Source organism: Pezoporus flaviventris, unplaced genomic scaffold (genome assembly GCF_033815535.1).
Source record: "Pezoporus flaviventris isolate CSIRO_AGI_PZ_B2104156 unplaced genomic scaffold, CSIRO_AGI_Pfla_v1 ptg000031l, whole genome shotgun sequence".
In the NCBI taxonomy this organism is placed as follows: Eukaryota; Metazoa; Chordata; class Aves; order Psittaciformes; family Psittacidae; genus Pezoporus; species Pezoporus flaviventris.
The window spans coordinates 7,099,588-7,126,547 of record NW_026892579.1 but is presented as its reverse complement, the minus strand read 5'-3'; the positions used below and the strand labels follow the sequence as shown (position 1 = coordinate 7,126,547).

At 40.1% G+C, this 26,960-nt stretch overlaps 1 protein-coding gene and 1 long non-coding RNA gene across 3 annotated transcripts in view; one reads left to right on the top strand and one right to left on the bottom strand.

Annotated features, from left to right (window-relative positions):
• Nucleotides 1-15,619, bottom strand: part of LOC133272705 (uncharacterized) — a 36,779-nt gene extending 21,160 nt beyond the window's left edge. The window contains exons 1-3 of one of the 2 annotated variants that reach the window (XR_009744516.1): nt 15,565-15,619; nt 10,862-11,114; nt 265-333 (exon numbers count right to left, since the gene is read on the bottom strand). This is a non-coding gene — a long non-coding RNA (uncharacterized LOC133272705). Of the gene's footprint in view, nt 1-264; nt 334-10,861; nt 11,115-15,182; nt 15,522-15,564 lie in introns of those variants that run through there. The other variant, XR_009744517.1, reaches the window with a different exon arrangement.
• A 313-nt stretch (nt 15,620-15,932) lies between these two features.
• The window catches only part of SLC16A10 (solute carrier family 16 member 10), a 72,168-nt gene continuing 61,140 nt past the window's right edge, over nt 15,933-26,960 (top strand). Inside the window, exon 1 of the mRNA XM_061460112.1 lies at nt 15,933-16,456. Coding sequence (XP_061316096.1) covers nt 16,033-16,456 — 424 coding nt within the window. The 5' untranslated portion in view covers nt 15,933-16,032. The remainder of the gene's footprint in view (nt 16,457-26,960) is intronic.

Below are 26,960 nucleotides of genomic sequence, written 5' to 3'. Positions count from 1 at the left end.
AAAAGCAAACAACAAAACCCCCAAATCCACAGCTTCCCAAGTTTGTATTTACCTGACACAGTCTGTTTTGTAGCAGACTTGTGGAGAGGTTTGTCTTAAATCTTACTCTATTCCTTTTCAAATCACAGTCCAACCTTCAAGAAGGTTTTGAGTGCTCACAATTATTTATTGTAGAATTGTAATACCCAGGCTCCTCCAAAAAGGATCCCAGAATCTCGTTGTGCTCAGCAGAGTGAAAAACACAATGTAAGGAAAAGTTCTCACCAACATACTGAAGTGGCACATGGCTCTTCAGAGACTGAAAGTGGTTTTCCCACATTCTGGTAGTTTCTCCTGAAAAAACAAAAACCAAGACACCTTAAGATCTTATCCCTTGAGGGCTCCTGTTGACTTGCAATCATACATTGCAGAAGAGTGTTCAACACAGTCTGACCTTAAGAACCCTGTTTCTTACTTCTCTATTGCACTAAAGAGAACAAGTGTTCCTGTTTCTTTGGAGAATAATTATTCCTCTTTTCTACTTTGTGCTTGCTAAGAAGTACTTGTGTGATTAAAGTGGTTTGTTGTTTTAGACTGATAGTTTGGGTGTGGGATAGGAGAATTGCTGGATCCTCCTTCCATGGACCAGAAGATCTAAGTGAGCTCATTGCCACTAGCTTCATGCCAAGGGAGAGATCTTAGTGGGATCACTAAAGATTAGCAGTTGCATGAATAAAGATACCTACAAGAAGAACGTTTTGAAGTGGCACAAACCTTCCTTTTCCAGACAAAAACACTGGCATTTCATAATCAGTCTGTGATGAGGAACAAATTGTTAGGAAAAAGGAATTCCTGGGAATTGCAACATTGCAAACTCTGTTCTTCCGAATCAGAATGAATAGCCAGAACATCCCACTGAATGAAAATACTGGGGATTGGAAAAAGTTAATTTGTGACAATGGAAACATTTCATACCTTTATATTTGGTGTAACCTGATGATAATGCAAATATCCAGGCTAATGTTTCATAAGTTGAAGAAATTCAGTTATGTAAAATCATAGTGCTTTACTATAACATTTTTACTTCTACCCACTTTGAATTTTCACCCCTGTTACAAGACAAAGAACCACACTCCATTCACATCAATAGCTCTTTTCATCTGGGGGGACATGATTTAGAGAGTAGCTTTCCCAAAGGTAAGACTCACCCATTACCTGCTGGATGGGTTTTCTGTGTGATTTCCCCAGATATAGGAAAATAAACTGGAGTGTCTGTGGTAGCAGGGAAATACTTTTATCTTCACCCTGGAAGTTTAAAATGAGCATTAAGTCTCCTGTTCCAGGTGCTTTAGGAAAGAGTATGAGAAACTTAACAGAGCTTTATTTCAATACCTCTCCTGCTATTTCCCAGTATACTACTCCATAGTATAAAGAAACCTGAAGTATATAAAGTTCTTGAGCTGGAGATGATAATCTCCTGCATGTTGTATTTTGTTGTTATGGCATCTTTCCTCTATGACTCTTGCTATTGTTTTATTGTTAAGGAAATAATTTTGGCATTTCAAGTACTTTGTATTGATTAGTTTCATAATTTAGTTTTCTTGAGTGACATAGTAATTATTGGGTTAAACCTGAGGCCTGATAGGGTTCTTGGACTCCCCTTAGGTCTTGTGTTTGAGAATCAAGAGATAAATATTTCCCTTCACCTTTCATGATTTTTCAGGCCTCAGTTTCCTTACTGATTTCTTTCCCAAGCTGGAGAGTCTTGGCCAATTTAAATGCTTTCCACAATGAAGCTGTATCATATGGATAATTTGTCCTCTTTATACTTCTTCTACTTCTGTTATATTCTTTCTGAGAAGAGAATTGTATGTGATAACAAAGGTATTGTTGCATGACTAATTCTGACATACAACATTTTCTTTTTGATTTTCTCTTCTTAATAATGATTAATGGTTTATGTGCCTGTTAGACACTATTGTTTAGGGAGCTATTCCTGCCAGAGAAAGAGCCAAAATAAGTCGAGAAGATCTCTCTTCTCAAATGAACATTCTAATGACAACAATATACTAGAGACCATTATTTTATGTACCCAGAGAAGGTTTTATTTTTTTTTCTTCACATTTATGTTTCTGAGCATTGAATTTAAGCTGCTGTTTTGCTTCCCAGTTACTGGCTATATCCAAATTCTTCCACAACTTGTACTTTGATAACATGATGTGACAAAGTTTGCTGCTGATGTTGGATAAATTGGTATTGTAAAGATGAGTGCCACCTGCAGAGATATCCAGAAGACTTTTCTGAGGGTGCCATTCTCATACCACTCAAATTAGATTTGGTGTTGGTACGTACAAATGATGAACAAAGCTGACATCAGCTTAAAAAAAAAGTAAATGACAAGTGTTCCGAGCTAACAGCCATGCCTCTTTGGGAATGAGACCTTGACATTACATCAGAGAGTGAAAAAGTCACTCTGATAGTCAAAAAAGTAAATCAAACATTAAGGATTAGTATGGGAAAAGAAGAATTAGTGGGAGGAAAATGAAATAGAGTACAGGCATTTGCTCCTGTATAAATTCAAATTGAACCCATACCCTGACTGCTGTGTGCAATTCAGCTACCCCTGTCCTACAGCTTTAAAGGGGACATAACAGAGCTAGCTCAGAGAAGGCCAAAGATGACCTAAAGATATGGAATGGCTTCTACAAGGAGAATGACTCAATCAGCTCCTCTGCCTGAGAGACATACAACTGACAAGGAATATCACAGAGATATATTAATTCATGGATGATATGGAGATGGTTAATAGAAAAAGGTTGTTCTTGCATGGGAAGAGATAGTTAATTTGGGACTATCCAATGAAATTTACAGGAAATAAGTGGCGCATGAAAGAATGTGTTTTTTCTCACAGGCAGTGAAGCTATGGAACTCCTGCCAGAAAATGAGTGATATATAAGTCCATTTATCATAATTCCACTAAGTCTGGGAAACACTGAGAGGAAGTTACTGCTTCACTTCTTTGCCACTTGTGCAGTGGGATGGTCTGTACCTGCATGAAGCTCATGGATGATATTGAATTGGAGAAAGGGGTCAATCTACTGGAAAGCAGCATGGATCCTTCCTCCAGCTTAGCACATTCCTTCTGAATGGCCAACAAAAACCTACTGGAGTTCAGTAATGGAAAATGCAAAATACTGCACCTAGGATGCCATAACCACATGCAGCAGTGCAGGCTGGGGATACACAGGATAAAAAATAGCTTTGCAGAAAGCTGCAGGTGAGCAATCAGCTGAATAGGCAGCTGCAGTTTCTTTTGCAGCCATGAGGACTAACTGGTCTGTATGACCAAGAGCATGGCCAGCAAGATGAGGGAAGTGATTATTCTCTGTATTTGACATGTATGAGGCCATGTCTGAGGTACTGTGTTTGGATTGGGTCACCCTAGTGCAAAAGCAATATTTACAAATTGGAGAGGGCCCAGGAAGGGTCACCAAGATGGTCAGGATGCTGCAGCACATACTGCACAAGTGGAGGCTGAGAAAGCTGGGTTTGTTCAGCCTGCAGATGAGAAGAGTAAGGGAGGGTCCAATTCCTGTCTTCTAACTTCCAAAGAGTAGAGAAGTATTCAAATGAACTTACATCTGTGTTTCCCAAGACATGTCATGCCTTTCTGCACCCTCTGTCTTACCTTTACTTTAGACAGGTAGAATTGTTGTGAGCAGGAGAAGTCAGGAGGCTGGGGCAGGTGTGGGGGCCTGCACTGAGGGCTGGGGGCAAGAGGTGTACTCTGCAGGCTGGGGTTTCTTGCAATGAGAAGGTGGGGGATGCGGAAAAATGTGAGAGTGGAGGAAAAGAAGGAAATCTGGTTAGGAAAAAGAATTTAGGAAAGGATGGGAAATGAGATGGAAAATGTCAGGGGTTCTGTATTGAAAGAATGAGGAGAAATTGGCTCTGAGTAGGGGTGGGTTGCAAAATGAGTTTGGAAACAGAAGGGCTTGGGAGATAAAAAGTCACAACTAGGAAAAAGTAGACAAGAGGGGAGAGTCAGGGGATGATCATGCTGTGCTGGACAGGATTTGGGATGAGAATAGGCAGGGATTACTGTGATGCCTCCCTCCTGCTTCTAACCAGCTCAAATCTGCGGACAGAAATTTGCAGAGACCTGGCCTTCCTCTCCCTGCAGCAAGGGATTTGTCTCTCCTACGTTCTCTTTTTGTCACTCAAAAGTATAAAATTTAAAGTTCAATTTCCAGACAAGAAGATAACAATAATTTTGCTGGCTATCTATTTTTAAATCGACACCTCAAAAAAACATAGCAATGTCACAGAACCCTCAAACTCAGCTCCTCCTTCACAGTTTTTCTGCTCCTTTCCAGGATGAGATGGGACACTCATCAGTCAGAGTGCAGACTCGGCTGCCAATTGCACTGTCACCCTTGCCCGAATCCGCTTCCAAATTTAGCCAGACGAAGTAAATTCTGGACAAAGACCATTCCCGGCTTGGCCGGCAGATGGCAATTACTGCTCTTAAAGGGATCCTTAGGCGGCCTTTAAAGTATGGAAGAAAGGGATTTGCAGTGGCTCAGTCTCCTTAATATTATACTGAGTGTAAAAACACCTCTGAAATTTGAGTTCAGCTTTCCTGTCATCCACTAACAGATCAAATATCGGAGCTTCTCAGTCTGTGGAATAAGTACTGTCATACATTAAGGAGAAAAGCGCTTAATGCTGTTTTGTTCATTTGGCAGTTAACTCTGGTATGCTTCGGTACCATGTAGTACAGGAAGTTTTGGTCCCTTTTTAAAGGTACTGTAAAATCTACATTGTTTATGGGATGCTTCCTGTCACATCAAAGGGTCCTGATATGCATTGACATGGAGGGTTGAAATGAAAGAAACAGTGGACGTAATTGTGTGTTTCCTATTGTTACAGATCCACAGGAAATGAGCCACGTGATTTCAAAAGAAAGAAAAAGCAGAGCATGCAGGTATGGATAATATATGTAATAAATGACAAACTTCTGGAAAGGTTAGCAGAGAAGGCTCTGCAGGAGAATAATGGAAACTTGAGTAAGGTTCTTTGCTGAATAAGGAGAATATTTCTGGGATGATGTAAAAAGTCAGCAAGACAGCAATCAGAACTATAGCTAATGGACAAATATACTGACATTTCACTTTTCCTTGCCTGAATTCCTCTTTCAATCTCAGTTTCTTAAATCATTCTCTGATGATCTTTTTGCCTCAAGATGCATAAATAGAATATGAAACAAGCTTTACCTAGCTTTGCATGGCTTAAGGTTTAGTTCCTCTGATATGAGTCTGAATTGCTGAAATGAGCAAAGAAGAAAAACTAGTGGGAAGACAAACATGGGATCATGCCAAAAAGGCTGGTTTACTGTCAAACACTCCATATTTCAGACTGACTGAAATACTATGTTTTACTTCCCAGTCATACTGATATAATCAAATTATAATGAAAGAATGAATTCCTAGACTGAGAGTGTAATTAACAGTTTTTAACTCAAGGTCCTTTCCCAAGCTATTGCAGACAGTCCAGAAGTGTGTGATGTCTGCCCTTGTATTTCTATGGTTAGTGGCCAGAGCTCTGTGAAACCCTGAGTTAGAAGCCCTCTCACTGTCAAAAAAAGAAAGTGCTTCTTTGAGTAAGAGAGAGTCTGTACCGCCAGAAACAAGCTAGTCAAAACAGAAGTCTGGAGGGGCTGTGTGGCCTTGGGCTTCAAAGGAAGTCCCAGATCTGCTGGTGGTGAATAGTTTAAGCAGACTGCAGGAGCTACATTCAAAAAGTTTGTTTAAAAACAAACAAATCTGTAATTCTTACATGTTCATGGGTAAAAGTGTGTGCCCTTGGCTTTAACACCAAAGTTGATTCTGAAAACTGCTGTTAGGAAACCATGTTATTTGGAAACAGCAAGGTAGACTCAGAAGGAATTTATCCAAGAAATTAAGAGGGTTGGTTTGGGGGTAAGAGACAGAAAAGTTTCAGGGTAATGAGAATGGGGTCAAACATGATTGCTATACCTGGAAATCTGCTTGCGAAATCCAGAGTTAGGAACACTGGGTCTATATGCATCAGTGAGTCTTTAAAATGTGGGAGATTGAGGATGGAGACAATCACAACAAATCCAGGTCTAACCAGAGATCAACCCACCTGTGACAACAATTAATGCTTCCAGTTAATATCTCATGCATATATTGCTCCCCAGAATGAGCTTGATATCTCATCTTTATGAGAAGCACACAGCTTGGCTAGAAAAAAATCAAGTCTAGCTCTCTCATATTGCACTTGCATGTCAGGAAAAGCAAAATGAGAAAAAAAGGCACTCAACCCTTCCAGTAGGTTACCCTGAAGTATCAGTGCCACTGTGAAAGCTGAAGTCAAACACAAAGTTTGGGGTTTATGCCTGTATCTTAAATTCCTGGCTATTATTGGATTCATTGCTCAACCAGAAAACTGCTTTTTCCAACTGATAGCCTTGTAAAATCATAGTGGAAACAGAAAATACTGTGTACTTTGGCTGAGGCATTACCAACCATAAAGATCTGGCAACTGCACCTTGCGAAACAATTTTGCTAATTATATTTAAATTGGAGTGAATCAACCCTTCCAACTCTGAATAAAGAGCAACTTTATTTTTCCCAAGGAGAAAAGCAGATGGGAGACGGGATGCATTCAGGTGAGCAGGTTTTTAACAGGTGCTCCGGCACTGAGATGTAACACCACTCTAACAATACCCATTCACTGGGCTGGTGCAAGTTATTACACTGTGTAAAGTAAAAGAAGATCTAAAGTTAAAGCTCTGTAGTTACTCCACAACAGCTCATGTGTGAACAGAAGGTAAAACTTCGTAATTACTCCACAACAGTTCCTATGTGAACAGTCTGATATCAGAGTATCATTTTCTTCTTGGTTAACTTTTTCTGCATGTCCATGATATATTAAGCTTGTTCATGAAAAAAAAAATATCCCTCTTCTATATGTGAATATACATCAGTTTTTGTAAGAAAGGGCTGGTAGTCCTTTAGCTTCTGCTTTTCTACTGACTGGTGGCAGTACATCACGTATCCTGCAGAAGTACAATTAGCAAATGCCTTAAGATCAAAGGAACTACAGCATTTTAGAGTCTGGCAACAGAGTGGGTCACAAAAGGTCAGAAAGCATTCTTTCTGTAAAAATAAGTGTCCCGAGTTATTTTTAAGATCACCCATTTATGTTAGAAGCAACTTTCTCAGCAAGTATAGTAGGCATGTTTGGATGGTGATACAGAAATCTGAGATGACTAAATGAGTGATAATGTCGTTCTCCATAGTAAATTTACCTCAATGAAAAGAATTGTACAACATATTGTACACATTTTTCATGCCCAATCAGTAGCATTATAGGTTTTATTAATTGTAAAATCCTGTTAGTACCCTGTAGTATACTGCTGTAAATTCCAGCAAAGTGAATTTTGGAACTCTGATACTGCTGCTTGTATGGTTCTACATCAGATTCCTACGTGTTTAGGAATCATTCATGTGGTTTAAGTGGTTTGGGTTTACATCATCTTATTGCTTATTTGGCCCAATTTGAGCACATGATCTTTCCCTTAAAGGGTGGTACTCTGTGTACTATGTTACTCAAAGAGTTGGCAACTTCTTAAAGATTTAAAAGATGCTACTTGTAGAGCTTGGAGGAGTTGAAGGCTTTTAGCAAAATAATTTAGGTGGAGTGTTGTTTAATTAATATTACTATCTCAGGGAGAATTTACTCTTATAGAAGATGACCTTGATTTCACCCTTGTGAGAGAAGGAGGGAAGACTCACCTTTCTCATAAAGGTGTTTTTAACTACAGTATAAGACCCAGCCAGCCACCTAAACAGTTAGACATTTCACACACTGAATAATTCTGCCTGAAAACTGGTGCTGCACCTGTTGTGTCACAGCTCTATGATCACATGGTACTGTAATGCATAATCTTTTCATAATCTTTCTTTTAAATAATCGGGATCATTATGGTGATAAAGCAAATTAATTATTAATTTTATCCATTTTAGGGAATGCAATCTAGGTTTCCCAGACAGGAATTTTAGTCTATTTGCACCCCTTGAGTTACCAAAAATGCTATTTCAGAGGGAGTGCAAATAGGACTTAGGAGTTACTGCATCTGGACAATATACATCTTCCTTTCAGGTAAATGCTGCACGATGAATGACCAATTATTTGGTAACTTGGCAGTCCTTGTGCATGAAGCTGGCCAGGGGAGTGCGTTGTCTTTCTCAACCTAAGCAATATGGGAGGCATCAACAGTTAAATTTAGAATTCCTTTATGAAATTGGCTTGTGTGAACAACATAGATCCTTTTTTTCTGTATCCATTTATGTTATTTCTATATCTAAAGTAAAGGTTATCTCATTCCTCTGGATGGATTTCTATCACAGCATAAATAGAAAACACAAGGCCTATGTGCATGCTTACTTTTGAACAAGTGCCGTATTTTTGCTTAGCCACCAAGTAAATATATATTTAGAGGAATGGCATTGATATGAGACTTATTTAACTTAAAAAAAAAATCCCTGTTAATTCAAGGATTAACATAGTTCTGCTTTTGAAGGAGAGGAGATATGTGATGGTACCAACAAGATTCGTTATGTTTAATTCACAAAATACAGTTATTGCAGACTGAATGAGGAATTTCCATATGCCTTTTTTTTAAATCCATTTTAGCCATATTACCAGATATGGGATGAATTGTGAGGTAAATAATCCACCAACTGCAGATAACTGAACCAGAAATAGTATGTAAATTCTGTTCCGAACTCACCTGCAACAGACTGAATCTTTTGCTGTGGGATACTCAACTTCCCAACTTTAAATTCAGGATTTCAGATAGATAATAGTTAAGAAATAGATGTAGACCTAGCACAATAATTAAAAAGAGAGGAAAAAAAAAGAAGATTGCCTCTCTGTCAGTCTTTCATATATTAAAGCAACTCTTTGTGAGTAGAAAGTAGAATGAAATAAAGCTCTTCTGGGCCAGCTGCAGGGAAATTTATCATGTATTTAACATGTCCTAAATATTTTAAGTATTTCAGGATAAATTTGTACGACCTGAAAATATTTCTTCATATGTTTAATATCCTCATACTACTCTTAAAATGTTAGATTTTTTAAATTCTGTATTTTTCAACACAAATTTGCAAAGGCAAGTAGACTTTCTACATGGAAGACTTTGTTAACAGTTTTCATATGCCTTAATATTTGAATTGAGTCACTTAGATAAACAGTTCTGTTTATCTAGTAAGTGAAATGCTGATTGTGTTGTAAATCATATCTTGAAATGGGGCCACTAACACCTGCTATCCCTTGCTATAGCCTTTAACACAAAAGCACTTTGAAACTGACAAAAAAGAAAATGGTGGTAAACAACATTCATTTAACTTGAATAGAAATCAAAATTCTTTAAAAAGCAAGAAAGCAAGATTAGTGTCATCTATTCTTGGTGGTTTGTTGCTTAGGTAGGACTGTTGGAGGTAGTAGCTCTTTGCTTTTTTGACATTTTGCAATCTGACAAGTTAGTTGAGTAAGTTGAGTAGCAAATGAGTAGACAACCAAAATCTGCTTATAAACAATCAGATTGAGTTTATTTGATAAAACATTTGCTTCTCTGATGCTCCAAACTTTTGTTGAAAACAAAATTGAATTCTTGAGGTCGCAAAGGTGGTCTGGAAAATATTAAATCTATATAAACAAAGGAAGGAACTTTGAGGTGCTTAGATCCTATGCTAATAGATGCAACATGAAATACTTGACCTGGATAGTGATATCAAACCAAGCCTGAAGCCAGCCTAAAACAATGGCTTGAAGCAATTCCTGCACATTTGAAAGAGATGTTAACTTTGAAGCTGCATGAGAATGTTGCCAACAGTGTTAGTTTTTTCGCTGCCAAGAATGATCATGCTAGGACAATGTAATCTTCACACATACTCATTAAGCAATAGGATCAAATCAAACATCATGTTTGGGGTCTAAATAAACATTATCTTAGGATGCTCTTCAATTTAATATTCATGGGTGGTATTAATTTCACCGAATTTTAGGTGCCTAGGGTTCTCACTTATACACCTAAGCTAGTCATCTGAGGTCCTTTAATATCACTTACCTCACCATAAATGATAATGTTAAAAGTAATTTGTCCCCTGGAATTCCCTATTCCCTCATACCAAGACTATATAGATGACCAGCTCTGATCAGATGTTCACAGTGGAGACAGTGATAAAGTAGGATGGAGGGATATTGCACTAAAAGTCTGCCACAAAAAAAAAATTAGCTTTGTGGAACTGGAGATTTGCAGGTGGACTTTAACACTTAAGAGCTATTACTTTCTTTCACTTGCCTACCTTTAATAACAGCAGTTATATGTTAACTGTGTCCCAGATAACAGCCTGTCAAGTCCCATCCACGCTTTACTGAACAAAAATCTAACCCCAAATTTAATCTGTAATGGAGCCAGACATGAGGCATCACCCATCCTTCAGGTGAACCTAAATGAAGAAATGGTAAGTCTGAAACTCTTACTTTAAATGAACACAGATGTGGGAATTGGAACTGTTACCCTCAGCTTCACTAATGAGACATTTAAGCTACTCTCTTTCCCTTTCTCATAGTGCTCACTCCTTCTCTTTTGAAAGGACAAAAAAGAAAATTCTCCATTATTTGTGAAGCAGGAAGGAACCTGTACCTTGACAGCTAATAGCACTGTAGGAAACTTTTACTGTAGGTATTACCAAATGCTAAAACTAACGTTAGACACTCCCAATGCTCTATTGTGCTTTACAGTAAACAAATAAAATCTGTACTTTTTATCTTTGAAAATGTGACTCACTCACTTCAGCAGTGAGATGCAGTCCCTGTACTTCATACAACACAGCTGGAGCCCTGTCTGAAGCATCAGTAGAACATCCTGTCTGGCCACACGATGCATAAACACTGCTCACTGAATGGGACTTAATCTGATGTTGATCTTCACGCAGTTGGTGATACCATATGTTTTTGTGTTTTAATGGTTATCCTGTTTATCTCATCTTTCTGACTTAAGGCCAAATCCTTCTGTTGAATAGATACACTATTAATACAAGCTGAAAATTAAACAACAAAAAGGCTTAATCATTAAGAGCATGCGTTAGTCTAAGTAAGTGGTCACAAAAGTTTGTGTTAGCCTCATGTCCTCTCTGAAAAGTGCCCAGCTGTCTTGGGTTTGCGTCTATTGTACCACTTGCTGCAAATCTGTGAAAAAGTTAGGTATTTTACCAAAGATTTTTTTTATTTTTCCTGGATTATGTAGGTATACCCTTTTCATTGATAACAGTACAAATTCCAATCAAATCAACACAAGAAGGAAGAATTAAACTCTCTGAAAGGGTACTCTTTCACACTTGGTATCCTGTTCATTTTACCTTTGCAAAATACTACATAATTTTGAAATACTCTGCATATAAAGTGATTAATGGAAAAGGCTGTCTTGGTGTGTCACTAACCACATACTTCAACTATATAGGTAAATTTTTTTAAAGTAGTTGGCAATTGAAACATTTGTTATGGTGGAAGAAAATACTGTATGTGAGAGCTACTGAAGTATTGGTGTACTTTCCATAGCTTGTGAGTGAGTAAATATTTAATAGGGGCTGGCTAGAATTTCAGATAGGGTTGCAGAAGATGGTGGGTTGACTCTGGCTGCACATGAGGTGCCCACCAAAGCTGCTCCATCATGGCCCTCCTCAGCTTGACAGGGGAGAGAAAATATAACAAGAGGCTTGTGGGTCAAGATAAAGATGGGAGAGATCACTCACCAGTTACTATCATAGGCAAAACAGGCTCAATTTGGGAAACATTAACTTATTACAAATCAAATCAGAGTAAAGACTCCTCACGCTCTTCCCCTTCTTTGATGTAGGGTCTTTTCCACAGGGTGTCCTTCAGGAACAGGCTGCTCCAGCATGGGTGCCTGTGAGGTCACAAGTTCTGCAGCAAACCTGCTCAGGGGTGGGCTTCTCTCTCCATGGGACCACAGGTCCTGTGAGGAGCCTGCTCCAGCATGGGCTTCCCACGTACAAACCTAGTACAAAATCTTAGACAAAACCAAAGTGTTTCTCACATCACATTTGTCAGCTTATTGATTCACAACTGATATTTTCACTTTCCCCTCTGTTTTATGTTGGTCTGATGATTTTTTCCCCTTGCTTGTAACAGTTTAGCTGAAATAGTTACTTGCATACAAGTCTGTAATCTTTTTATTTTCACTGTTTTATGGCAGTTCTCTCATGTCTGTCTTCCTTCTTTTTCCCTTTCTTTTTGAACTGTTTTTCTTGTGATCACAGGGCTCAAGTAACAGACCCACAAGGGTGGCTTTCCTGTTACATGTCTTTACAGAATTAGGTTGGGTTTTTAATTTCAAATAGTCACGTTTTAAATTCTTAGATAGCAAGAATTTAAACACCAGTGCTTTTATTGTGAATTATTTTGGTTACAAAAATTTTAGAAATCAAACTGAAATTGAACCTGCCTGTCCTCTGTTTGCAAAATCTATTTTCTAAGGAAGGTGGGGATTGGAAATTATCTGACTATGAAGAGTGAGCCTTTATTGTTCTTGTTCTTGGGAACTACTAGGGAAATAGCTGAGATCTCAAGAGACCTCTCTTGAAAGGGAAGAGACTTAATTCTTGACAGGAGCAGAATGTACCAAAGAGCAAAGGGGTACAAAATTTCCCAAGATATATACTGAAGGCCTGTAAAGGAAGGCCCTATGTGCCCTAATTTTTTGATAATATAACCCTCTTTTTTTAGTTTATATAAATAGCAATAGGACAGTAAGATACAGAATGCTGAAGGAACATGCAGAGTAGTTATAGCCATCAAATTTATAAAAATTGTATACACTGATGAACCAGATTTTTGTGACTCTTCATTCCAAACAGTGTGAGGAGAAAGGGAAAATAGTGATTTCATACTAATCAGGGGTAAGTAACACTTAACAACTGGAAAATATAATCTATCTTAAGACATGCCCAGAACTAGAAGTTGCACAGAATATGATTTTAACCCCCTCCCCCATCTTTTATGTTAAAAGTGGGGGGAGAGAGTCATCACAGTGTTTATGGGAAACAGGGAGATGAAACTGCAATACATAAATATTACACTGAAAAACATGTGGAGAAGGAATTACTTTTGTGCTTAATTGAATGCTGTCCGAAAGAGGAAAATTTATATGGTTCATTTCTCAAGCTGATTTGACTGTATTGTACAGGTCACAGGCCCCCATTCAGGGGTGTAGTAGAAGTAATATAAGGAGTGAAACTAAAAGTTAGAAACATGTTTAAGTGCTATTAATATCATTAATTATATTAATTATTAATCATATATGCTATTAACTATTATTAACTATTAATGAGAATTATTAATTATCATTAATAATTATTATCATTATCATTAATAATTATTATCATTAATTATAGTTATCATTAATAGCTATCATTAATAAGTGCTATTAGTATCATTAATATCAGTCCTATTAATATCATTAAAATCCAGTAATTAATATAATTAAAATCCAATCTTGGTTTTTGCCCTTGTTTATTCCTATGCAGCCCAAAGTTTTATTAAGTTAACCATTGCTGGCAAACATAATGAGGATTGAAACCAGTTCCAAAAAAGTTTCACTCTGTCCTAACTGTTCAAAAGTGTTACATTGTGCTTGGTGAAGCTTGATTTATTGTAAGAATGCACTGTAGATCTGGACAACAGCCTCTGGACAAAGACTTGCTGAGAATGTGAAGCGTTAACTTTTGCATGTTAACTTGCTTATGAAATATTCTGAGCGTATTTAAGCTTATGATAGGTTGGGGTTTTTCATAAACATTGAAACTTGTTCCTTGGGGGGAACAGATGTGCTTTTCAATGGTTGGCCAAAAGTTCTCTATTTGCTTTGAGAATTATTATGTATTTCATTCAGCTACATTGCATTTTGCTACGGGCTCTTATTTTTTCCGTATTCTACTGCTGTTGTATATGCATGTGTAATGTTTTTATGTTTAACTTAGATGGGCATGGTAACAAGACAAAGGGCATCTATAAAATGCACTTTATTATCATAAATGTATTTGTAAAGTTTTTTTTTAAATATAACTTACTGTAAAACAAATTGGAGGACACTAAACGTGGAAAATTAAAAGTATGAAGGTCAATTAATTCTGAAAGCCATTCTTAAAGCTGACACCAATACAATGTGCATCATTACACAGGCTTTCATTTTGTCATTACATGGTTTTCTTTCGTTAACTACTGCTTTTCATGTGGAGAGTGGCTGAGTAATTTGTGCTGAACGAGGCATTGTCTTAAGTCATTGTTTGGACTTTATTTTGGACTAAGTTTTGTTTCCCCAAGTGGACACTGGTAGGTGGGAGAGAGAAGGTGACTCAGGGTCCAAAAAAGGAGGGAAAAAGCCTTAACAGGCAGGAAGGGGAGTTGGATGCTGCCACTGACATAAGCAATAGCAGCTTAGGCTCTGAGGGGAGAAATGGGGATGGCGTACGAAAGCAAGAGACTCCTCTGAGCCCTACAGGTCTCATGGGGAAGGACGAAGTACCCAGATTTAATCTGCTGATTTTCTTTCAAGCAGCTCCTCGTTCTCATCAGACCCAAACTGCTTAAAACGTAAGTTAAAAACATAGCTGCCAAACAGATGAACAGATGTGCGACTGAGAATTCGGAAGCATGATCACCAGTGAGAAAGTCTGTCATTTAACACTCCTGACCTCATCTTTCCCCATACTCTCACTTTTGCTGGCTGTGGAGAGAAAAGGCATCAAGAGTTGATGCCTCTGTACAAGTGGGGAGCACTTAATCAGGTGTTCAACTGCAGTATTTTCTCTTCCTTTGTAAAAAAAGTATACAACAACCAGGGAAAAGCTTTTTCGCCAGTGTCACTCCTGGCAAAGTGCTAAGGGTGACCCAAGAGGAGGTGCACAGCTCTCCCGAAGAGCAGCTCACTGGAGGGCAGCCGATGCCCGGAGGGCCCTGGCGCTGAAAGCCCGGAGCCCGGGCCCTCCCCTAGAAAGGGAGGGTGTACGATGGAGAGCTCCTCGGGGGCCAGTGAGAGCGGGGCAGGGCCGAGCAACTGCCATGGGGGAGAGCAACGGCTGTCAACATACCGGGGCTAAGCGGCGCCTCTCGCTTAGCGTTTTGGGGTGTTTGTTCTTTACTTGGTCACTGTCAGCAAACTGCAGGGGAAGGAATTTCAGACTTTCTCCTCAGCGCACGGCTGCCTAGAGGAAGAGCAGCCGCAGCAGGACACCGCTGGGTGTAACTGCTCTGCCTCACGGCGAACGAGCTCGGCCTGGAAGCGGGGCCAGGGGCTTGTTTACCGCTTTGCCCGCCGAGGCTAGCAGGGCAGCGTGCGGTACCTGTGTGGGGCGGCTCGAGGCGCTGGCCTCCCGCCCAGCGGCGGCGGCGGCGGCCCTTGACTCCCAACCTCGCGCTCGCCCCTCGCCGCTTCCCCTCCCCTCGCCGGCCGGCGGCGGCAGGAGCACTTACCGCCGCCGCTGACACGCCACGGCCCCGCCTCGCCCCCTCCGCTGTAGCGGGAGGGGGGGGAGAAAAGAGCAGAGCGTGAGCTCGCCTGCCTTCCCTCGCCTCCCCCTCGCCTCCCTTCCCTCAGCCAATCGGTGCGGAGGAAAAGCCCTCGTGCCGCTGACGCCCCCACGGGAGCCCCCCTTTTAAAATAAAGCGGCGGCGGCGGCTGCCGGTCACCCCTCGGCGTGCGGCGGGAACAACGCGGGGACGGGCGGGCGCGCGTGTGGGGCTAGACGGGCGCGAGCGGCGGGGCGGCCTCGGTCGCGCGCGCATACACGGACGGACGGACAAGACAGGCAGAGGGCTGCGGGATGCCCGCGGCGAGGGGCTGAGGGCGGGCGGGGGCCCAGAGGTCGTTGAGGAAGAGAGGAGAAAAGCGGGAGCGGCTCGCGGGGAGGATCTCGCGCCCACTCCGCGTCGCGGCTGAGGATGGCGCCGGTGAGCGAGCAGCTGGAGCCTCGGGGCGCAGAGGACCCCCCCATTGCTGCCGCCGACCCCCTGCCCGGCCCGCCAGCAGAAGAGCCAGCAGCAGCAGCAGCAGCGGCGGCGGCGGTGGCAGAGCCGCGGCGGGAGAACGGCGGCGAGTGCTGCTCCGAGAGTGGCAACCCGGCCGCACCGAGCGGTGAGAGTGGGGCTCAGCCGCGGGCAGAGACGGAGGACCCTGTGAGTTCGGGGTGTCCCGGGAGCGAGGGGCCTGAGCCCCCCGAGGGCGGCTGGGGCTGGGTGGTGATGCTGGCCGCCATGTGGTGCAACGGCGCCGTCTTCGGCATCCAGAACTCGTGCGGAGTCCTCTTCGTCTCCATGCTCAAGCTCTTCGGCGGCGGGGACGACAAGGTGCTGGCGTTTAAAACAGGTGAGGAGCGGCAAGGGAAGGGCTCGGTGTGGCCTTTTCCGCCTCGGCCTCCCCCCCTGTCCGGTTGCTTCGGCTGTCAGTGCTCGCGCCGCGCAGGGCTCTAAGGGCCGGCCCGAGGGCGGTGGCGGCGGCTGCTCGTCCCGCCCGCCCCTCTGGGCAAGCAGCGGGACCCCTCCGGGCGGTTGGGAGGGCCGGGCCGGAGCCTGCTCCGCCGCAAGCACATGGGGCCAGGCCGAGAGATTCGAAAATGATCGTTCAGCACGGCACAGAGAAGCTCCTCTGTCGTCACTGCGAGGTTTTGCGCTCGCAGCCGTGCCCCAGAGCCAGGGCTTGGGGCACCAAGAGAAGGTGCAGGGGAGAAGGTGCAGGGGGAAAAAAGCAGGTGTGCTCTGGCTGCTTTCACAGCAGTATTTTTAGGCATGTCATTGTGCATTATGGGAGTGCATACTCTTGGTCCCAGAAAGTTTTATTCCCCGCTCTCATTAGCCTGCTGAGAAGTCTAAATGATTAAGTAACAGTGGGGTATAGTGGCGCTTAAAATACGTCAAGAATGGGTTTAACAGTTGCCAGAAACGTCATTTAGATGTGGGGATTTACTGCTGTAAGCAGTATCCTAAAACTTACCAGTAAAGTTAATGATGTTTACTAAACTCTAAAGACATAGCGGTATTATCCCAACCAAATCTCCACTCTGCCATTACTGACTTAAATAATTCTGGACACCTAAGTATAAATTCAAAGGTGAATGTATATTCTATCTTGTGTAAGTTATCTTTGAGAAGTCTTGTGCTTTGACTTTGTAAGTTAAGGAAGTGCAGTTTTTGGCTCTCAATAATAACAAATTAAGAATTATAATTTATTATGGCAAATAATAATTAAGGTGGCTTATTTGAAAGGTAGTTTATGTATTATTAAAATGAAATGTTAAAGAAAACCAAACATCGTCTTTTATGCTTTTGTTCTTTACTAAAAGAAGGTGTTTCAGCTAAGTAGCACTGCAGGGATATAAGCCTTCTAGGAAATTTTCTCAGTACAGAGTGGTGTTACAGACCTTTAATAGCGTTTTGGAATTTGTCTTCCTTAGTATTGGGATAAATGGGCCTGAAGTTGAGATGTAGGAGACAAGGAAGCTAATTTTCCTCCTCCGAAACTTTTTTTTTGTCTTGTCTGAAGTAGAAAACCAGGGCAGGTGTTTAGACTGGAGTAAGAGAGCTGGAAAACTATGGTAGAGTGTAAAGTGATGTACTCTCCAGCGTTTGGACTGTCTGTGATGATGTACAAGGTGTATTGCAGGGTGTTCTTGAGGTAAAAAGATGGGCAGCTATGTATGTCTATGTGTCAGGTGTGGCAGTGCCCACTTTGAAGAAGGGAAATGCATATCCAGAAGTGGGTGCCGTGACTCCTTATCTTCTATAAGGTGCTGTGAATGTTTGTGTACTGACCTGGCAACTTCTGGCTGGTCAGAAATGCAGAAAACACCTGGTGGTTAATACATGGGTCTGTTCACAGTACAGAGGTGTAACTGCTTTTTCTGAGGAACTGGTCTTTTGAGATACTATTTGAGGCAAAATTCCTCTCCCTACCCTATGAGACTGCAGCAATCCAGCTCCAAGAGTCCTAACCACCACCAAAAAAAAAAAAGGTAAAAAATTTACTTTTTGGTACTAGTGCAGTAGTCAAAATAATCAACAAGAGGGGGACTGAAATTGTTCTCTCCTCCCTTCCAGAAGGCAAGAGATAACGCACCACTGCTGTTCGAGTGAGGAGAGATTGTTGGTGCGCTCCACCCATGTGTTTTGAAAATTTGCCCGAGTGGGGGGAAAAGTGGAATCAGAGTTTAGAGCCTAGTTGTTCTTGCATTCTGTTTAGAAGAGCAGGAAGAGTTCTGGATTCTGGATGCAGCCAGCACCTCCTGCATCACTACTTCTTTATTTTATTAGGGGTGAAGAAAATCCAGCCAACCTACAGCTGCATTTTGGTTTGCTCTGTTAGATGTGCTCTGGTTTGGGAGATGCAGAAGAACTAACTGCGTTTTTAAATCCAGATGGGTTTAAGTTGGGGAAAATAGCACAAGATGGCTACCTTGACTAGATGACTTGTGTGCATGGGAAGGAGGACCACAAGTACAAAAGTGCCATCTGCTAGTTAGCAGAACAGCAGATGAAAGAAGTGTCCTTCAATACTTGAAACTACACTGAGTCTGCACACCGTAAAGGCTAAGCAACTGCTGTCAAGCAATACTTTTGGTTCTTGAGTGTTGAACTTCATTGCCTTGAAACTGTTTGCTACTTTTTATCTTGTTTAAAGCGGGGCCAGAGTGAACTAAAATTCTGATACAACATTTAGCTTTCCGCCAAGGGGAGCTGCCGTCAGAAAGGGCAAGTTGCGCTTAATGTAACTCTTACTGAACACCCATGGATTAGCTGGCATGCTGTAGAAAGAAAAAGAATGATCAGTATGATGAAGTCAGTATGATTTTGGTGTTAGAAAAAAATCCAGCCAGATAATTTCCATGTTATTGATTATTGCATTTAATCTAGTTAGACTCTTGTGCTTGGACTGATAGCAACTCAAAACTGGCAGGTGGAGACTTGAGCTTGAGTCAGGTTTAATGAATTTGAAAACTGGGATTTGTAATGCAAGTTTCCTTGCTCTGTGGTTTTGTTTTGGAATACAAAGTTTAATATTCCAATCCATCTGGAAAAAAATTATTTCTTTAAAATCTGCAGTGCTGATTTTTGAGAGGCATGAATATTCAGATCATCTCTCCTGGGACCTCAGGTTTCTGTGGAATCTTGCAGTTGATCCAGAGTACCATAGACTTCAACTTTTTTTAACTACAGTATTACTTAGCTGTTGCCAGAAGAATATGTGTCGCCAGAGATTTTTTGGGGGCCTGCTCTTTTGGGACCAGCCAGTAGTTGTCCCTTGCCTGGTGTTTTCCTAAAAAAGAGAAATTAAATAGACTATAGTATGTACTATTTTGTTATCTCTTAATAAAATTTTGTAATCTCTTAATAATGGATGCCTATATATGTGTAGGGCAAAATGGGAGGGAATTTAGTAATAGGAGTATGTGCTTGTTTTGTTATTTCTTTAGTAGACTGATGGATGTTTATCAGTATGAAGGGCAAAATGGGGGGAGGCAGAAGGAAGGAGGATGTAGTTAAGTGACTGCCTTGCAGATAAGGAGTGGGAGGAAGTAAAAGTACAGTCAAGGCAGCAAGGCTATCTCCAGAATTCAGCATCAGCATTGGATAAATAAGATTAATAATTGTAACATTGTTGCAGGATTTAGGATTATTAACGGAAAAACTTGTGCTGTGGGTTATAGAGAGTTCACAGATGTCTTCAAGGGATATCTAATTATGGTTCACATTTTTAAAAAAAATTTTGAACCTAACTAGCACACAGTATTTTGGTATTCATGTTAGTAAAAAGCTTGTTTCTTTGCTTATGTAGTGCACTATGTAAGTAATTCCATTGTTTCCTTCTGTAGCCAGGTGTTTTTGTTCAAGAGCTAACTGGAGCTAACTACAGAAGAGGCTCTTAGTCCTTGGAAACTGGGCAGACTTGGTGTAGGCCTAAGCATTCAAGTGCAGCTGTGGTCTGATCGTCCTTGAAGGGACAGGTTTGGGCACTAGGGCCATTCCAGGTTCTGGCAGGAAGAGCACTTGGTTCCTCTCCCTGTTGGCATTGGCACAGGGGGGCATGGAGCACTGATCCAGCCCCTGTTTTATCTCACTTAGAAATCTAGCATTGAGTCCTGTGTTGTGCTCTCTGGATTGATATTATATAGGATTTTGTGTGTGCATGTATGCATGCCTGTTTTCAAAAGGCAAATAAATTCCGAGATTCTGGTTGCAACAGAGATTAAGAAAAAAAAAAGATAAAAGTACTAGTTCTACTAGTTTAATTACTCTGTACTCTGTGATTTATAGTGCTGGTTCTGTAACTTCACTGGGTTATTCACTCATCTGTTTGTTCACTTGTACAAATAGCCTTGCTCAGGGAGTATATACTGCTATTCCTGTTCTGCATACTCATGTTTGTTTTGCATTAGTAGGTGTTATTAGAAGACAGTGCATCAGCTGGCTTGAACTGGTTATCTGTGTGCTTGTATTGTGTCTGCCTTATAAGTAGCACACCTTATAAGGTGGAGTGTTTGGTGATGTATCTGGATATCAGAATGATTGGTGGTTTATTGAGCTGGTTTAACACCATTGGTACCATCAGGACTCTTGGAGCTGAACTGCTGTGGTCTGACAGGGCAGGGAGGGGAATTCTGCCTTTGTTCATATACAGGCTATAACTCGGATACTGGAAATAATGGATGACTGCAAAGATCTACAAATGTTGAGAACAAGTGAACCACTACTGTATATGGAAAATTAATTTTGCTGAACAGGGCTGGCTCTTTTATTTAACAGAACAGTTTGAAGTTGAATTTTTTTTTTCTTTAGTTTCTTTTAATCTTTTGCTGTTTTCCTGAGCTTCAGAGATAAAAACACCATCAGCAGTTTTGTTATAATTCAAGACCTTGTTCTGTAACTGTCTTTCAGAACCAAACTTTAATTCTATGGGATGTGGTTTACAGTGAATTGGAAAGCTTGTCAAGATGGAACTATGTCTTATGAGAGAGCAGTTGGCTTTTTTTCTCTCGCCCTTTTCTTCTTTTAAGAAATAGAATCAGTTTTGGAACATAGAAGTTATCAGAGCACACCAGCTGTAATTTGTGTGCAAATTACATGAAAACAGGCTGCTATGTAACAGTTTAGTCAGTAAGGACCACATTACAATGACAGATGTAATTCCACAAAAACTTGGACTGATGGATATTGGTACTGCTGTAGTCTGTCATCCTTCCCATGTTTGTGTGGCTATTGAAACCAGACCGGGGAACTAGCGATGGGAACAGATTGTTTGAAAACTAACCTCATGTAAAAGTAATGGTTAATTTTATTCAGCTGCAGTCATTTTTTTACTCTTTTGACCTGGCTTTATGATTATAAATAAGTATGTAAATGAAGACTCTGAAGTAGTTGAAGTTATGACTGAGTGAGACTGGAAAGTTGAAGGTAGTTTCTTTAGTATCCTGTCCCTCTTTAGGACAGACTAGTTAATACTGTTACTTTTTATGCATACACACATGCACATATATCTTTATGCCTCCATCTCTGGAGCATTTCTGTTGTACTCTTGATGACTAGCTTGCAGACTGATTAGCTTTGTGCCTGCTAGTTAGGTAGTCTTTTTGTTTTTTCTCACTTTGGAATTTACACTGGTTGGATCTTTTCCTGTTCCAGCTGCAGATCAACTTGCAACAAGTTCCTTAGTTAGGGAGAATAATCTTCCTTGTGTGTCTAAAAGCTAGTTACCGGTTTATTTTTGTGGGCTTTTTGAGAGGCAGTACTTTAATTTCACATCTGAATAAAATTCTAGGGGTGGCTCGCTGTTGCCATCGCTCTGCATTGAAAGCACATGCCTCAAGTTATGAGCTTTAGTGCAGCTTTTCAGACAAAGCAATCCTCAAAAATCTCCTTCAGTCAAACCCACCTAAATACTAAGATTTTACTGTGCTTTATTCATGAGATTAAAAGTTAGATGAAAGCAGAATATTATTGAATGCCCTGCCAAGTAATTTGCTGTTAGTGTAACCTTATCAATGAAGGTGTTCTCTTAAAGCTGTTTGGTACAACACTAAAAAGCTAAATGTAATTTAGTGCCTGCAGCTATGCTAATCTAGTTACATGCATCAAAGTAAGGAAAAAGTTCTTAAACATGAGGTTAAAATATTTTAAAACATTTTTTTTAAATAAAGTGTTAAAACGAAACTTTTTTTTGTTTATTTCTCATAAGAGAAATGCCCTGATGGTTTTTAAGATAGTGTTAAAACTGTTTTTCAGTCTCATCTTTAAATGGCAAATTTCTAAAGGGTGTAGGCAAAGTGTTTTTGAATGCTCTTATTTTGAATCCAAGTAAGCAACAGGATCATGTGGTTAGATTGTTATGCAGATGGTAAAGACTCAAACATGGTTTAATTTCTAAGTAGCAGAAGAAACCTTTTCGTCCTTCATTTTGAACATACGTTATCTACATGGCTTGCTGGTCTGTCATCTGCCGTTTATTTTTTCAAAGTGGCTTGGGACTTCTGTGTGTGTGTGTATTTTCATGCGTGTGCCTCCTTACATCTTTTCCTTGGGCAAATCTTTCAAGTTTTAATAGTTTTGTTTCATGTGGAACATTTATCCGTACTCTCAGTTAATACTATTTCTTTGTTATCATCTGATACTTCTATAATCTTCTGTAATATGGAGAATGGTACTTTGTGTCACATTCTAAATAAGGCTTTGCCGTTTTACAGCATGACATGATGTGCTATGATGACATTGTACTATCTAGGTTGCATTATTTACACAACCTAATGTTCTTGCTGTTTTTTATTAGTACCTGCATTCAGTGGCGTTTCCAGTATGCATTGCTCCTTACTCTTCAACTTTGTTTTGTTTAGTTGGTGCCTTCAGTCTGTTCAATGTCGTCTTCATCCATTTTGGCTGCCATTCCTGGAGGTTGCTCAAATCCCTTTCTGATTTTTGAGTTGGCCTAAATAGCTGCTGTCTAAACAGGAAGTTAGCAAAATGCGTATATTTATCAATAGACCCTCTTAGACTTAGCAAGACATACCAGTGCTTAGTGCTGTTTGCCTATCCATAAAGAAGATTTCATCTCTTAACCTAGCCTGCTTTGTCTCCAGACATTTTAAGTTTCTTGATAATATTCTGTCTCTGCTCTCATGATTTGATTTCTTTTGTCTCTTGAGAGGAGCATTGTTACAGGCCAACTTGAATTTTTGATGTTGGTCTCTCTTCCCTTATTCAGTTACTAGTTTAAATGGAGAAATGTAGCAGGTTGTTCTCAAACTATTATATCAGAATTTTGTCTAGTTACTCTTTTAGTTAGTTTTATTCATTAATTACAGATAACAAAATGATTAAAGTTTTATCCTCTCTGCTTGGAGTAACATCTACTAGAGAGCAGGTTGCCCCAGTGAGGGGTCCCAGACTTGCTCAAATGCATCCTTCCTCAGGAGCACTTTCTGGGCTGGGACACATGGTGTCACAAGGGACAGTTGCTCCAGTGGCTGCTGGGGGCTGTACCCTGTGGCACTGCCACGGTTGAGCAAGTGTTTGCTGTTCTGGGAAGAGCTGCTGGCCTTCTTTGTCATGCCCTGCTGTTGGCCAGTGGCTGTGCAAACTGCTGTGCCTGCCTGCCTTGGCTGTGCTCTAGGCCAGCCCCTTTCATAATGTGAGGGTTCAACGACCATACAAAATCTAGTATTTGATGTTTTCTAAATTTTTATGTAGATACTATTCTAAGAGCTGCATGCCACTCAGTTCCTCAATTAAGATTATTTGCAGTTCAGGTTTAGCTGTCAAATTGTTACATGCTTAGAAACTATTCTAATCTGTATTTGAGTTCCTCATTTCTAGATTTAAGGATTAGTTTGTTAATACTTATAAAACATTTGGGAATAAGTATTTGGTCAGTCACATGAAAGCATCTTTGGTTTGCTAAATGTTAAGGAAATTTTGTTATTGGCATTCCAGATCTTTTCTAGTCTCTTAAACAAAATGTATATGTAAAAAAAGTTTTGTTTTCAGAAACATTTATGTAAATCTTAGTCTGAATTTTTAAGACTGTTTTTTCCACATCTTTATGTAGTGTAATATCATAGGGAAGAGAAGGGCTTGTTGGTCTGAATTATGAATAAAAACTTATAACAGAATTCAATACCTCAAAGATCATGCTTTGAAATGAGAGGAATATTTGTAAAATTCTAATTTACATTGTTCCTTGTTGCTATGGAAAATAAAGATTTTCAATAAACACATTGAGCTGTAACAAGTAATTGGCCAACTTGAAATTGCTTTTGCTGTGTGAACTACAAGGAAGGAGATGTACCAATTGCTTGCATCTAGGATAATGTAGCACTGATAATAAAACTGATTTATTTTTGAATACTCATTGTGTCAGAAGGAATCATATAGGTTCTTTCATGTGTCTTGACAAATTTTTTTAGTCTCTTTTGCAAGCATAGACAGTTAATGCAGCCTTAGATTACTGCAGTTTAATCTTCAGGAAATACGTATAGAAAGGATAATTCTATGGGAAAACATTCCCTTGTGATCTTACATTATCTGTTTTATTTCCAGATACATAATTTATTACAGGAATAGCAGCTCTGTTTTATATCTTGCTGTTAATTTTCATGGGAACTGGATAGGCATGACTTGTTCTAATAGCGAAGTCAGAGTAGCAGCTCTTCAGCAAGGATGGGACCAATTTAAAAATTGTCAGTGTTAGTTCCCACACACAGGAAGGCATTACTGGGATGTTGAGTCGGAATCTTGTTATCAGCAACATGTCTGGAACGTGATATCCGTTAGGCGGTGGAGTTGTGCTTGGACTGCAAGTTGTAAAGCAACTTTCTTGTAGCCTTTTTGCTGTAATGTGTAGAAGTAATGAAGTTCTTGGCTATCTGTCTTCCCCAGTGTGCTTTGTTCAGCAGAGCTGTGTTTTCTGTGTGTTCAAAGTACCTCAGAATAGTTTTGTTTTTCCTTTTTTTTTTTTTTAAGAACATATATGTATGAATAAAGTAAAAACATGCTAGCTGCTGATGTAATTCCCTTAGACTCTAACTACTTATTGTCCTCTTGGAAATGGCTTGTCAAATGCGCAGTAAGGATTGTCTTCTGGCTCATGGTCTGGGTTTTAGTCATTTTTTTTCAAGGTTCTTCAATAATAAGGTTCCAAACAGGAAATGCATTAGGTAAGTATCAAAAAAAAAAACCAAAAAAAACCAAACCAAAAAACCAACCCCAAACCAACAATAAAACAACCCACTTTTCTAGTTCATTGTTAAGTATGTTGATAGCACAGTTGACATACTTTACACATTTAATATTTTTAACTCTATCGATACTGTAACTCTGAGCAAGGATAAAACACTGTGGTAGAATGTGCTAAATAAACTGTGAAGCTTTCGTCTGCAGTCTAGAAGTAATGAACAGTTCCTTCTTGTTGAGCAAAATATAGCTTTCATAGTTGCAAGTTCATTATATGATGACGAGGAACAATGTTCTTGTGTGGAAGGTACAAAAACTGCTCTTCTGCAAAAAAGAGCCAACCACAACATTAAAAAGGGATTCTTGTAGTTAGAGAAGTCCTAGTTTGAGCTCTTACCATATTCCATTGAATGCTTAAGAGCCAAAGAATCCAAGAAGAAAAGAGAATGTTAGTATTTGTTTAAAAAGTGATCTTCAGTGAATGTTGATGGGCTGTATCTTTGGAGATTTCTCTGGTGTTGGCACTCCAGAGCCCCTTGTTGTCCTTGGGCTGACTTTTGTAACTCTGTTTGTTTTCTATACCCAGGCATGTATTACCCAGATATTTCTTAAGAAGGTGCTTAGTTTGTTCTAGACTAGCCTGGATTAAAGCTAAGAGGTACGCAGAATGAACAGTTGAACAACAATGACATTGGTGTAAAACAGAAACCGGTTTGGTTTGCCCAAGGAGGCCTGTGTCTCCCAGCAAAAGAATTAAAAGTACTAAGTGTTCTTGGGCCACACAACCAGGATTTCCTTGGACAGTATCCTCAGCCTGTGTTATAATTAAATATGCTGAAGAACGTGCTGGGATTGGAACAATCTCAATGGGTTACGTAGGTGAGACTGAAAGCCTACTCATTGTCAGTTTGCTCCATGTTCAGCACATACTCTAGTAGTTTCAAAGTGGTTTGAACTGGTTGATTACATCAGCTGCTATATAATGCTGCTTATTTTTATGAGAGGAAAGAAGGTGTGGTAATGGCACTTTACCTAAAAGTGCTATTAACCTCAAAGCAAGTGAGATTGAAATCAAGAATCTGAACTATGGAGCATATTTTGGACATGTCTGTGGTACGTGTTCAGAGTAACAGCCTTCTCAGGAAGTCGATGGAGTGTTGCTAGATAATATTTTTTCAATTATTGTGTACTTTATTGTCATCATTTATATGATGACTTCTGGGTTTTCCTTCAATTCATTTGTGACAATACTGCCTGTGGCCCCTTGAGTTCATTGTTTTAAATTGTCATCTGTGAGACAAAACTGAAGGTATGTACTTAACGAAAGCCTTTATGGTTTTGGCACATGGAAACAAATTTGAAATTGTCCGTTGTTCTTTTATACCTCCAAGTCATTTCCTACCTTTAAAATACGTGTGTATCTTAGGTTTTGAAAAACCTAACACTGCATTCCAAACCTGAAAGAAATCAGAACTCTCAATTTATAATTTCTGACACTGCTGGGTGCAGGCAATGGTCTAGAAAATTAAATCAATACAAGGAAGTTTTCTGGAAGCTTAAATAAAATGTGCAAGGTTGAGATGAATCTTCTAATCTTCTAATCCTGTCAGAGTAACCCCATTTTTCACAAATTGAAGCAAGGAGCTTCAATTAACAGC